The sequence below is a fragment of the Gorilla gorilla genome, chromosome 15 (assembly GCF_029281585.2).
Source record: "Gorilla gorilla gorilla isolate KB3781 chromosome 15, NHGRI_mGorGor1-v2.1_pri, whole genome shotgun sequence".
Lineage (NCBI taxonomy): Eukaryota > Metazoa > Chordata > Mammalia > Primates > Hominidae > Gorilla > Gorilla gorilla.
In genome coordinates this window covers 107204272-107217756 of record NC_073239.2, presented here as the reverse complement: position 1 = coordinate 107217756, position 13485 = coordinate 107204272, and the positions used below count along the sequence as shown (strand labels likewise).

Below are 13485 nucleotides of genomic sequence, written 5' to 3'. Positions count from 1 at the left end.
TCTTTGGTCTCCTTCTGATTGGAAGCTTTTTGACTTCCAAGACGTGGATACTTTTGAAGTGTTCTGAATTTGTAGAATGTTCCTCAGTTTGTTTGCCTGGTGTTTCCTCATCACTGGATTCAGGCTAAGCATCTTTGGCAGGAGTGTGACAGCACTGACACTCTTGGGTGGCACGTACTTTCAAAGTGCCCATTACTGATGATGTGCATTTGACCACTTGGTGAAGACGGTGTCTGCTGGGCTTCTCCAGTGTGACTTTCCCTTTCTAACCGAACAGTGTTTTGTGGCAGACTCTCAAAAATCTGTAAATACCCCTTCCTCAGCAAACTTTCAGATCAATTCATATGTATTGGGGTGTGTGTGTGTGTGTGTGTGTGTGTAGTTCCCTATTTAAAGGGCTATACTGTATTCCATTAATAGTTAACTGTTTGTTAGGATGCTCAGATTGTCCCAAGTTTGGCCGGTGGAAGCCCCTTCACATAGGCTTCGGTGTCCTTTGGACATGTCCTTATCGTTCCTTGAGCACTCCCTTGCTTTCTGGCAAAACAGACTTTGGGTTCATCCTGTCCTTTCCCTGCCTAGCCCCGGAATCCGCCCTCAATCCTTTTAGTGGAGAATAATACTTAGCAGCAAAGGTCTGGGTCTAGGGGTGCTCACTGCAGTTGGGGTGTCACTGTTCCCAGGTGCTCCCAGTGGACAGAGGTCGTTCTTGTTTTCTTCTTTCTGTGTCTAACTCCTCAGAGAAACCCAGCTCCCACCGTCCTGTTTACCTACCTGACTGCCTCCATACATAAGCAGCCTCCCTCCCCTGCCACCACCCCGTCCCTGCAGATGCCTTCCTCACCCACTTGGGCTCTCATACTGCACATCAGGCTACCCACACTGACGCCCCCTGTCGGACCACCCCAGCCCTGCACATACACCCCACACGGATGCCAGCCTCACCCTGCCCATGCTTAGTCCCCGTGCTGTGGTGTTCCTCCACATGGACAGCTCCACACGCTGCTTGGGCTGACACCTACCCTCCCCACAAGCACCCTGTCCTTACCCTGCACTGGGCCACCCCCACGTGTGGATGTCCTCTGTGGTAGGCAGAGTGGCGCCTAAAGATGGCCGCACCCTAAGCCCTGGAACGTGTGAATGTTACATGGCAAAAGGAACTTTGCAGATAAAAATTAAGATTGTAAACTTTAAAACAGGGAAATTATCCTGGATCATCTGCATGGGTCCAATGTAATCACAAGGATCCATAAGAGTAGAAAAGGCAGGCAGAAAGAAGGGTCGGTGGGAGAGAGGGACTGGGCCTGCTGCTGCTGGTGGAAAATGAAGGGCCACGAGTCAGGAGGGAGGGTGGCCTTCACAGACTGGCAAAGGCCTCAGCTGGCAGCCAGCAAGGAAATGCTGACCTCAGCTGGCCCACAACTCCAAGAAATTAAATTCTGCCAACAATAATCCTCAGCAAGGAAACAGATTCTCCCTTAGAGACGCCAGAGAGAACGGTCCTGCCAACAGCAAGACTTTAGCCTGGAGACACTCGTGTTGGACTTCTGACCTACAGAACTGAGATAAAATGGTGGTTTTTATTTATTTTTTATTTTTTTTGAGACGGAGTCTTGCTCTGTCGCCCAGGCTGGAGTGCAGTGACGGGATCTTGGCTCACTGCAACCTCCGCCTCCTGGGTTCAAGCGATTCTCCTGCCTCAGCCTCCTGAGTAGCTGGGACTATAGGCACCCGCCACCACGCACGGCTAATTTTTGTATTTTTAGTAAAGATGGGGTTTCACCATGTTGGCCAGGCTGGCCTCAAACTTCTGACCTTGTGATCCGCCTGCCTCAGCTTCCCAAAGTGCTGGGATTACAGGCGTGAGCCACCGTGCCTGGCCAAATTGTGTTGTTTTTAAACAAAGCCTGTGGTAACTTGTTATAGTATTAACAGAAAACTAATACACACTCCTCATTCAGTGTGGGCCCCTACAACCCACACCAGGCCACCTGTCAAGGGAACGCTTACCTTGATCTGCCCCACTTAATAGCTTTAGGCCTGATTTGTTCAGAAAAAGAAATGACGGAAATAGACGGAGAAAGGGAAGGGGAAGTTCTGACATGTTTCTGAACACCTTGAAAGGGATGAGGTTTCTGAGCCCAAGAACAAGGGCTTTCAAGATATCTCTAGGAATCCTCAGTCTCTTGGGAACACCAGTAGTTATTTTCTGCCCTCAGAGTGCTGAGAACATGCATGGTCCACAAAACTTCCAAAAAGGAAAGCTGTACTTCCTTTGGAAGCAATAGCCACATTAACGCAGCCTTTATTATTTAAACAACGAATATCCCTGGCTCTGTGGTAGTGACCATTTCCCACTGTAATTACCGTTGAACGCCAGCTCTGGGGGTGTGATGTGGCGAACGTATAGTGAGGTCCACACTCCTTGGGACCGCAGCCTGAGTTCCTGTCCAAAGGCTTCCCTGTAGCTGGGTCCACCCACAGGCTGCTGTTGAGCGGTAGGTGTGTGTGGAGACTGCAGAAACACGAAGTGTTTGTGAAAGAGCACGCTTTATTGGGAAGCAGACTGCTGCACAGTGACCAACAGACAGGCCACCCAATGGGCACTTACACATCATACTCCAAAAGACACAGGATGTTTTGCTAATAAAAATCAGTGGGAACAGGGATTCCTCTGGGCAACTCCCCCAACCTCATCCCTTTCAGGGATTGAGAAATCTCCCAACCATTTTCCTGATGACAGCCATGGTTCATTAGAGATACAGCCCCTCAGGGGTGCCTTCCTGTTTCTTATAAAGAACATTTTCTTTAGATTTTTTGAAGTCTTCATTTGTTACTTTCATTCTACGTTCTCTTAAGGCCATCAGACCAGCTTCTGTACAGATTGCCTGTAAGAAAGAACAGTGTGTTCAGAAAGTGAAATACTCATTTTTATTCTAACAAGGAATTCCAAAAAACCTATTCTGAGGCAAGGCGCGGTGGCTCACACCTGTAATCCCAGCACTCTGGGAGGCCGAGGCAGGTGGATCACCTAAGGTCAGGAGTTCAAGACCAGCCTGGCCAACACGGTGAAACCCCGTCTCTATTAAAAATACAAAAAATTAACCAGGGACGGTGGCAGGCACCTGTAATCCTAGCTACTCGGGAGGCCGAGGCAGGAGAACTGCTTGAACCCGGGAGGCAGAGGTTGCAGTGAGCCGAGATCGCGCCACTGCACTCTAGCCTGGGCAACGAGCGAAACTCTACCTCAAAAAAAAAAAAAAAAAAAAATCTATTCTGAAATAAAGCATGAGACACCTAGACTAAACACAAATTGCTTATCTGGGAAAGATTTGATTTTTTAAAAAAATGTTTTAAGCATCCTATTTTCTGAAAGGATGTGAAGTGGCTTAAACTGGGAGTTACTGTAACTAAGACTGACCCAAGGGTCTGGGCTGTGGGTTCTAGTTTTGGCTCAGGTTCTAACAAGCTATGTGGCTTGTACAACACCACTTTCGTTAAAGAGAATAATATTCCTAGGAAATAAACAAAATTATGCCCTGAAACTTAGAGGCAATTGACAGTATATGTCTATTTCATTTACCTATAGTCATAAAAGAACATGTATTCTGGTTAGATACTGTAAGTGGCAGTATCTATACTATGGAATAATACTACAGAGTATAGCATTTATTCCAATATATTTAATTTCTCAGTAATTACTGGCCCAAAGTAAAAGAAAACAATAACCCATGTTACATGGGTTACTGTTATTGTTTTAGGCCTGATCTGTTTAGAAAGGAAAGAGAAATGAAGGAAATAGATAGAGAAGGACAGCAAACAAACATATTATGTGGGTTATTGTTATTGTTTTCTTTTTCTTTTGGCCAGTAATTACTGTGGCAAAAACAAGATGTGGCAAAAAACACAATCCTGGCACAGAAGTTTGTTTGGTGATGGCCATCAGGTCATTTACTTCAAATGGTTCGGGTGAAAAGAAAGTTTTGTGTATAGAAAGAGAAAAAGCAAACAGGTAAAATGTTAACTCTTGGCAAATCACTGTGCTATTGTTGCAACTTTTTTGAAGGCTTGAAAATTGTCAAAGTAAGTTTTTATCTTAAAAATAAAATTTTAAGATCTTTCAATTTTTAAAAAAGAAGATAGATTTTACTTGCCAACAGAGACATCTAGTTCTCTAGGACTAACTGCCAATGATCCGTGGGCTCTGGGCAGGTGCTGGCCTGGAAAGGCACTGCTTGTGCTGTCCCTACCTAACCATGGCACTTATGCCCAACGAAAACCCAGCTCTTTCCAGGAAAAGCAGGTAGGACCCATATTCAACGCTGCCAGGCCTTGCTGTAAATTCTGGTCAGCTGGGAGGAAATGTCCTAACTCATATACATTTGTCATAAAACCAAGAAGTATAATCTGGTACAACCTTCCAGAACACAGATTGGGACATGAATGCAGCGGGTGCTTGGTCCCCACTCTGCGGCTCTGGGGAGAGTTCTCCCAGGACATACCCTTCCCCTGACCTGGGACTGAGCAGTTACATTTGCCACACCTTGAGAAAGTCACCTGGGCCTAAGGCTTAGTACCAGCGACTCAGCCTTGTGGCTCCAGGTGATTTAGCATCATTCACTGCATAAAATGATGCATTAAGAATGACTTCAATATCAAGCACATATACCATTTGGATGTAATCGTAAACCAATATGATGATTAAAATACAGACACCCACCTGTCCAGGCCAACCACCATCCCAAGAGCACATATAGACTCTTTCCTGATTGACGGCCACATTCCCAGAAATAAGCTGACACGGCTAGGCTCTCACCTTGATGTCAGCACCAGAGAGGTCATCTTTAGCCATGATCAGGTCATCCAGGGTTACATCATCAGCCAGCGTCATCCTGCTTGTGTGAATCTGAAAGATGCGCTTCTTCGTCTTTTCATCAGGCAGGGGGAACTCAATCTTCCTGTCAATGCGGCCTGCAGGTACAAAAAGATTTGAAGTCACACCACCATCCAAACCCAGGCTTGGCCATGGCTCAGAGGCCTCAGCCCATCTCCTCACATATGAAGTTTCAGTCAGACAGAATTCTGTGGGAAGGATGTCCAAATTTTAAAAAGTAAACATGTATTTTTGTAGTTTGTAGATTTCTACATTTGAATTCTCTTCATTTAAAAGAAACTCTCTCTGCTTTGGTACCTTCAGAAATGAATGAAAGGAGCAATTCCCGAGTGAAACTGGGCAGACTTATTGTGTTAAAAACATTACAAAAGACAGCAAACAGATCACTGTTTCTTCTGATGCCACCTGAATGCAAAAAGGACAAATCCTACCATCACATGAATTATTTCTTCCAGAAAAAGCAGCAAGTTCTTGAGGCTAAAAAGGGAATATTATGGAAACGACAAGACATATAAGACTGGAATTCAAAGGGCCGAGGTGCACAGACCATATCATGCTGTTTTAACCCTCATCTCAAGGGGACCTATTTTTTTGTAAATTATCCTAAGTTTCACTGCAGTATTTGCTTTTTTACGTATCATTTTATAGGCCTCCCAAAGCACACTTAAACACAAATATATAAACACGTTAATCTCCATGATGAAACCAAAGCAAATTTAACCTGGTCTGATAAGTGCTGGATCCAAAGTTTCTATTCGGTTTGTGGCCATGATAACTTTCACATCTCCCCTAGAATCAAATCCATCCAACTGGTTCAGCAGCTCCAACATTGTTCGCTGAATTTCTCTCTCACCACCAGAATTGGAGTCATATCTTTGGAAAAAAAAGGGAAGGAATAAAGACCCGATCGCCTGCTCAAGGGGAATTACAGCAAAGACCTCGTTGTGACAAAACACCTTAACAAACATTCCTGTTTCAACTCACATGGCACTCCCTCAATTATGCTCGGAAAAAATAAATTCAGCACCCCGTGCCATGGTCTGAATGTATTTCCCCAAATTTATGTGTTGAAACTTAATCCCTACTGTGTGGCTAAGAGATGAGGCCTTTTGGAAAGGGCTAAAGGCATGAGGCAGAGCCTTATACAGCATGAGTTCCTTCTAAAAAGAGAAAAAGGCCTTATACAGCATGTATTCCTTATAAAAAATGCTGCAGGGAACTAGCGTAGGCCCTTTTTGCTCTTATCTTTGTCCCCTGAGCATTTGTCTCCTCTGCAGAATAGGTGCCATCTCGGAAGCAGAGAGCAGCCCTCACTAGACATCAATGCCAGTGCCTTGATCTTGGGCTTCTCAGCCTCCAGAACTGTGGGAAATACATTTCTATTCTTTATACAAATACCAGTCCTAAGGTATTTTGTTTAGCAGCACAAATGGACTAAGACGCTCCCCATCAGCCAAGTTACAGATCATATTTTTTCATAGCAGTTTCTGTGTCTGAAATTGTGTCATTTATTCTGTTTCCATGTTTGGTATCTGATCCCTACAACCTGTGAGCTCCTCCAGGGCAGAGACTGTTGTGCTCACAACTGTGTCCCTAGAGTCCAGATGGTCCTGGATCAGGGCGGGTGCTCAAGACATGGTTATTCACAACTGACCAATCTCTTCAGACGTTCACAGTTCCTGGGCAGTTGTTAGCTGGCTCCTGGGAGAGCAGAGCCTAAAGCATGCATGGAAGGCCACGCACGGCAAGAACTGTGGCCATAGGGAGAGCCCCCCGAGATTGCTCATTCTCAAGAGAAGAGCTATGCGGTGTTCCCTACTAAACAAGGCAAAATAAGTGTGAGAAAGTCTACCTTTTTGTCCCAATGGCATCAATTTCATCAATAAACACGATGGACGGTGCATGTTCTTCAGCAACTCGGAACAATTCGCGTACGAGTTTGGGCCCATCGCCTAGGTACTTCTGAATAAGTTCAGAGCCAACCACTCTCAAGAAAGTGGCTGAGGTTTGGTTTGCTACTGCTTTGGCTAACAAGGTTTTACCTATTTTAGATGAAAAAAGATAAAAAAAAAAAAAAGACACCTTAAGTGCCATTTTAACTTAAAAACTCGTATCATTACCACCTTAAATGGACACCAAAAACAGGCGGGCCCTCATGCTAAGGCATGGCACCAATTCAAGTGTCACAACATTCCATTCTCCTAAGTAGATAAGAGGACATTTAGAAAAATCTACTAACATGTTTGGATTATCCTTAGCTATTTTGCTGAACTTATGATAATGTCAGAAAATACTTTTTACTTGGTTATTTTCCAACCTTGACCCAGTTTCCCCTGAAAAGCTGCGAACCGTAATTACCTGTACGAAGAACTGCTTCGTACCAGTAATGAAATAAATCTCATTTTTTTCTCTGGTTGAGTCTTTCTTGGGCCCCTTCAAAGTTGCATACATTAACCTGACCCATCCAACCCAGGGCTGTAGAGCCAAACTAAACTAGGAAACCATCAGTGCTGGAAAAAAGGGTCTGGGAATCCTAGCTTTGGCCCTAAGGAGATACACGAAGTGTTCCTGAGCTCCAGGCATGCAGTGCCTACTGCTCCAGAAAAGTAGCTACCGGGTGGGCTTGCTGCCAGCTCAGACAGCTGAGACAGGACCAGCTCTTGATGAACCCCACAGTGAGAGCTGCTGTGGCATGCCCTTCCAAGGGAGAGGCAGTTCCTCCCACTGATCTCAGGGAAGAGCTCAAACATCATTTCCAATACTGCTCTACTTGCTGATATTTCTCTTTCAGGTTAAAAACGAGTCAGCTGGCCGGGCGCGGTGGCTCACGCCTGTAATCCCAGCACTTTGGGAGGCTGAGGCAGGAGGATCACCTGAGGTCAGAAGTTCAAGACCAGCCTGACCAACATGGAGAAACCCCGTCTCTATTAAAAAAGTTACAATATTAGCCGGCACATGCCTGTAATCCTAGCTACTCGGGAGGCTGAGGCAGGAGAATTGCTTGAACCCGAGAGGCTAAGGCAGGAGAATCGCTTGAACCCGGGAGGTGGAGATTGCAGTGAGCCAAGATCGCGCCATTGCACTCCAGCCTGGGCAACAAGAGTAAAACTCTGCCTCAAAAAAAAAAAAAAAAGAAAGAAAGAAAGAAAAGAAAAGAAAAACAAGAGTCAGCAAAGAGTGCCCAACTTGAGAATTTTTGAATTGGAAGACCTGGGATCCTTTGGTGGTCAGTGAGGACCTTGACAAGGGTTGGGTAGGTGCCTCAGGATACAGAGGCAGTTAGGGGCAGAGCTGGCAGCCTCGGGCCAGCACGGGAGGAGTGTGGAGGTGGCTAGCTGGTGTGTGACAGGGAAGACTTTCCAGAAATGGGATGGCTGACACAAAGCTCAGCTTTGCAACATGTGGCAATGATGTTGCTTTTAGACAGGCAGAGTAGCAGATGCAAAGGCTGGACTGCTCCCTGAAAGCATCAATGAGGGAAGGTGAACAGAAAACAAACAGGACCTTTCCAGTGGATAGGATCTTATCGTGCAGAAGCAGCCAAGTCTAGCCACTGGGCTGCTTCTGCGGTCAGAGGGCTCACTGAACAAGTTGCCCACTCCTCTGACAGACTTGCTTGTCCAGTCCTGCCTCCCAGCCCTGTACCGCAGCCCCTTTAGTACTAGGGCCCCACAGGGGGCCTGCAGCTGTGGGTCAGGAGGCCTGTGTTCCAGCTCCAGCCCTGTTACTAGCTCAACTCCCAGAGGGGCCTTGGGCTAGTCACCGGCCATTCTGAAGCATAATTTCCTAAGCTGTAAGATGAGGGGCTGTAGAAGAGGGATCTCTTCTAGCTCTCGGCCTCTGGGTACAGGTGTCTCCCAGTCTCTCCATTGTGGGTACCCCTCAGCACGGATCTTCTTAGGAACACTGTCAATTCTCTCAAATGACTGTGCTTCCTTTCGAATCTGCACAGCAATGAACTTCTAAGTCCTGAGCTCTACCAAATGAATCTGATACTGCAGAATAGGGTTTTTTTGTTTTTTTGTTTTTTTTTTGGAGATGGTCTCGCTCTGCCACCCAGGCTGGAGTGCAGTGGCACGATCTCAGCTCACTGCAACCTCAGACTCTCAGGTTCAAGCAGTTTTCCTGCCTCAGCCTCCCAGGTAGCTGGGACTACAGATGTGTGTCACCACACCTGGCTAGTTTTTGTATTTTTAGTAGAGACGGGTTTCACCATGTTGGCCGGGCTGGTCTTGAACTCCTGGCCTCAAGTCATCCATCCGCCTTGACCTCTCACAGTGCTAGGATTATAGGCATGAGCCACCATGCTCAGAATAGAGCTTTTAAAGTAGCACTTCTCCACTATGGCTCCCAGGCTTGGCTATACTCCAGATGAATAGATCAAAATCTTTGAGGAGGGGCCAGGCATCAGTTTTTTTTTTTTTTCAGACAGGGTCTCACTCTGTTGCCCAGGCTGGAATGCAGTGGTGTGATCATGGTTCACTGTAGCCTCGACCTCCAGGGCTCAAGTGACCCTCCTACCTCAGCCTCTTGGGTGGCTGGGACTACAGGCATGCACTACCACGCCCAGCTAATCTTTTTTTTTTTTTTGAGATGTAGTCTCGCTCTGTCACCCAGGCTGGAGTGCAGTGGCGCTATCTCCGCTCACTGCAAGCACCGCCTCCCGGGTTCATGCTATTCTCCTGCCTCAGCCTCCCGAGTAGCCGGGACTACAGGCGCACGTCACCACACCCGGCTAATTTTTGTATTTTTAGTAGAGACGGGGTTTCACCACATTGGCCAGGCTGGTCTCGAACTCCTGACCTCATGATCCACCCGCCTCTGCCTCCCAAAGTGCTGGGATTACAGGCGTGAGCCACTGCGCCCGGCCACGCCCAGCTAATTTTTTAGAGACAGGGTTTCACCAAGTTGCTCAGGCTTTTTCTTTTTTTTTTGCATCAGTATTTTTAAAGCTCCCAAGGTGATTCCAACGTGCAGAGAAGGTTGAGCAGCCCTGTTTTAAACTAAGGAATTGTGGTGTCCTCGCTTATTCAGTAATTATAACTAGCCAATGCTGCTGCTCAAGAGACCAGCTGGGTGCCTGGAAAGTGTCAAAAACAGAGCATACCTGTGCCAGGTGGACCATAGAGAATGACCCCCTTAGGAGGCTTTATACCCATCTCTTCATAATATTCAGGATGGGTGAGAGGAAGCTCCACAGATTCCTATGAAAAACAGTATAAATGAAAGGCTTTACTGAAATTATTAGCATATTTACTAATTGGCAACATGACAATATCTTGCTTTCAACAAAAATAAGTAAAAATCTCACTTACTCTTCTTAGAGACAATGTGCTTGATTTCTATTAGCAGCAAAGACGTACTGAAGATGACACCTGTCCTGCTTGAGTTCCCCACACCCGTTCCATCTCCCTAACCACACCCAATTCCCCTTTTACTTTCTAGTAGAAGTCAGCCTGGAGCTCTTCTTGAGCAAGAGAGACTTAATAAAGCTCAAGTTGACCCTTTTCAATTAAACGACAGATAGGACTAGGAAAGACTTCCTGATGGCTGTTCCCATCTAGGGACATTACAGCTATTTCTCAGCTGCCTCAGAGGTCCCTAGCAGAGATCTGTGATGGCTCGGAATGACTTCCCTATGAAAGAACATGCAGAAAGCCGACGGCCATCCTCAATGACCATATGCCCTGCATATGGTCCAGCCCCCAGGGCCGCTGAAGGCACTGGGATTATGCTCCAACCCCACCGCTGTCTAAATGTGTGCAAGTACACATGCTATCTCCACAAAGCACTGGAGGCTTCCAGATAAACACAACTGAAGTCAACATAATCAGAAACATTACGTATTCACACAGACAATGCATTCAACATTACACTAAAAAGAAGGAAGCTGCAGCTGCTGCAGGAACTATCACACAACTGACTGTTATTTCTATCACCTAACTCAGTATTAACAAATACAAAAATACCACAACTGGCAAGCTCTGACTCAGCTACTGGTTTGATTAATAAATAAGCAAACATACAAAACACCTCCAAAGTATCCTAAATGGGACAGCAGAAACCAAAACTGAAACCCAGAGATGGTTACCAATCAATCATACCTTAATTTCCTGAATTTGGTTGTCCAACCCCCCAATATCTGCATAGGTCTCCTGGGGGGCCTTTTCCACCTTCATCACTGTGACCAGGGGATCCGTGTCATCCATCAGCACCCCTATCACAGCATGCACCTAACAGGAAACATCAAGGTTTAACACAGGAACGTGAGGTTTGCTGGATCTGTTTACAGCAAAGCAATGCCAGTCATGGCATCCTTTTGCCTGAGGAGTGCTTTGGTGATCTACTTCCACGGGACAGGAAGATGAACCTAAGTGAGAAGAGAAAGCACTTCCATGGGCTTTCTGAAAAAGACTATCACCTCACCTTGTGGTTGAGCAGGACTGAGCAGCCAGGTTCCAGCAGATCCTTGTCTACAAATGAAAGAATGCTGACATAGTGTTCTGAGCCCACAGATGTAGACACGATGGCATGATTGTCATCAATGATCTCTTCCAAGGTTCCTACTGACATCGGGGTCCCCCTCAGATCATCCACTTTTGATCTTTCCTCCTACATATGAAAATGCCAAGAAAAAAAAGCAGACTAGACCTAAAAGTAGATGATCCTGATAGTTCACTAGATTTGCAAAGCAGCTGATGCTTGTAAAAGGCAGCTAATAATACTTCATGAAAGCCTAGACAGGTTCAGCTACTTGAATTTCATTTATTTGTTGACAATTTTATAGAATTCAATTTGTAAAAAAGAAAATGATAGTAACTTTTCAACTTACCTCTTGCTTTTCTTCTAATGGTTTCATTTGTTCCTGATTTCTAATGAATTCTTCCTCCATGAGAAGATAGTCTTTAATTCTCTCTAACTTCAGTAATTTTAACCGGCACTGAGTGTGAGGTGTCACTGAAATTTAAATATAAAGTTTCATTAGACGTGGACCCTGAAGTTTGCAAGTAAAGAAAAAATATTAAGATTTTAAAATACGCTCATTTTTGTTGGAGATAGCTTCAGAAAAATTCAGTTTGGTAACTCTAAGTAAACCGGTGCCAAAATGGAAAGGGGAGTGTGGCTGTTATATAATCGAGCCCTTCAAAATGGGGATGGGGTTTATGACCAAATAGCTAGCCCCAAATGACACACCCTGGCTGAATAGTCTGTATACTTAAAGAAGAAAAAAGCTACTGACCCATCAGATACCTGGGTCTGGTTTATTTTTTCCCATAGGTACTAATAAAAAGTTACATATGTTGCTCAGGCAGTATACACTGTTGTATGCTGGCTGTATACATACTCATCTATTTGTAGAATTTTGAAATATCAGGGATATTAACCCTGCTTATCACATATATAACAAATATTTTTTTTCCATACATTATTGTTTCTTTTGGCTTTGAAGTCTCAAGCCACGTAAGAATTGTGTCTTTTTTTTTTTTCTGAGACGGAGTCTTGTTGCTCTGTTGCCCAGGCTGGAGTGCAGCGGCATGATCTCAGCTCATTGCAACCTCTGCCTCCTGGGTTCAAGCGATTCTCCTGCCTCAGCCTCCCGAGTAGTTGGAATTACAGGTGTGTGCCACCGCACCCAGCTAACTTTTTGGATTTTTAGGAGAGACGGGGTTTCAACGTGTTAGCCAGGATGGTCCCAATCTCCTGACCTCGTGATCCACCCACCTCAGCCTCCCAAAGTGCTGGGAATTGTATCATTTTTACAGATAAATATGTCAACCTTTTCTCTTACGGTTTCCGGGTTTTCCAAGTTACTTCAAAAACTGTCTTCTTCCCTAAGGTTAAATATATTTCTGAATTTTCATTTATTTATTTTCACATGTATACCTGTATTCCATTTGGCAAGAGTCAAGAATCTAATTTCATTTTCTCTGGACAAAAACTTTTGAAATGCCTTTTATATTTTTTTAATTTTATTATTATTATACTTTAAGTTTTAGGGTACATGTGCATGACATGGTTTGTTACATATGTATACATGTGCCATGTTGGTATGCTGCACCCATTAACTCGTCATTTACATTAGGTATATCTCCTAATGCTATCCCTCCCCCCTCCCCCCACCCCACGACAGGCCCCAGTGTGTGATGTTCCCCACCCTGTGTCCAAGTATTCTCATTGTTCAGTTCCCACCTATGAGTGAGAACACGCAGCATTTGTTTTTCTGTCCTTACAATAGTTTGCTCAGAATGATGGCTTCCAGCTTCATCCATGTCCCTACAAAGGACATAAACTCATCCTTTTTTATGGCTGCATAGTATTCCATGGTGTATATGTGCCACATTTTCTTAATCCAGCCTATTAATGGACATTTGGGTTGGTTCCAAGTCTTTGCTATTGTGAATAGTGCCACAATAAACATACGTGTGCATGTGTCTTTATAGCAGCATGATTTATAATCCTTTGGGTATATACCCAGTAATGGGATTGCTGGATCAAATGGTATTTCTAGTTCTAGATCCTTGAGGAATCACACTGTCTTCCACAATGGTTGAACTAGTTTACAGTCCCACCAACAGTGTAAAAGTGTTCCT

The 13485-nt window shown here is 45.0% G+C and overlaps 1 protein-coding gene across 1 annotated transcript in view; it reads right to left on the bottom strand.

Annotated features, from left to right (window-relative positions):
* Positions 1-2533: 2533 nt before the first annotated feature.
* PSMC1 (proteasome 26S subunit, ATPase 1) overlaps positions 2534-13485 on the bottom strand; it is a 73508-nt gene continuing 62556 nt past the window's right edge. Inside the window, exons 5-12 of the mRNA XM_004055564.5 lie at positions 11727-11851; positions 11321-11506; positions 10999-11127; positions 10002-10098; positions 6747-6936; positions 5616-5767; positions 4817-4971; positions 2534-2888 (exon numbers count right to left, since the gene is read on the bottom strand). Of these exons, the coding sequence (XP_004055612.2) occupies positions 2754-2888; positions 4817-4971; positions 5616-5767; positions 6747-6936; positions 10002-10098; positions 10999-11127; positions 11321-11506; positions 11727-11851 (1169 nt within the window). The 3' untranslated portion in view covers positions 2534-2753. The remainder of the gene's footprint in view (positions 2889-4816; positions 4972-5615; positions 5768-6746; positions 6937-10001; positions 10099-10998; positions 11128-11320; positions 11507-11726; positions 11852-13485) is intronic.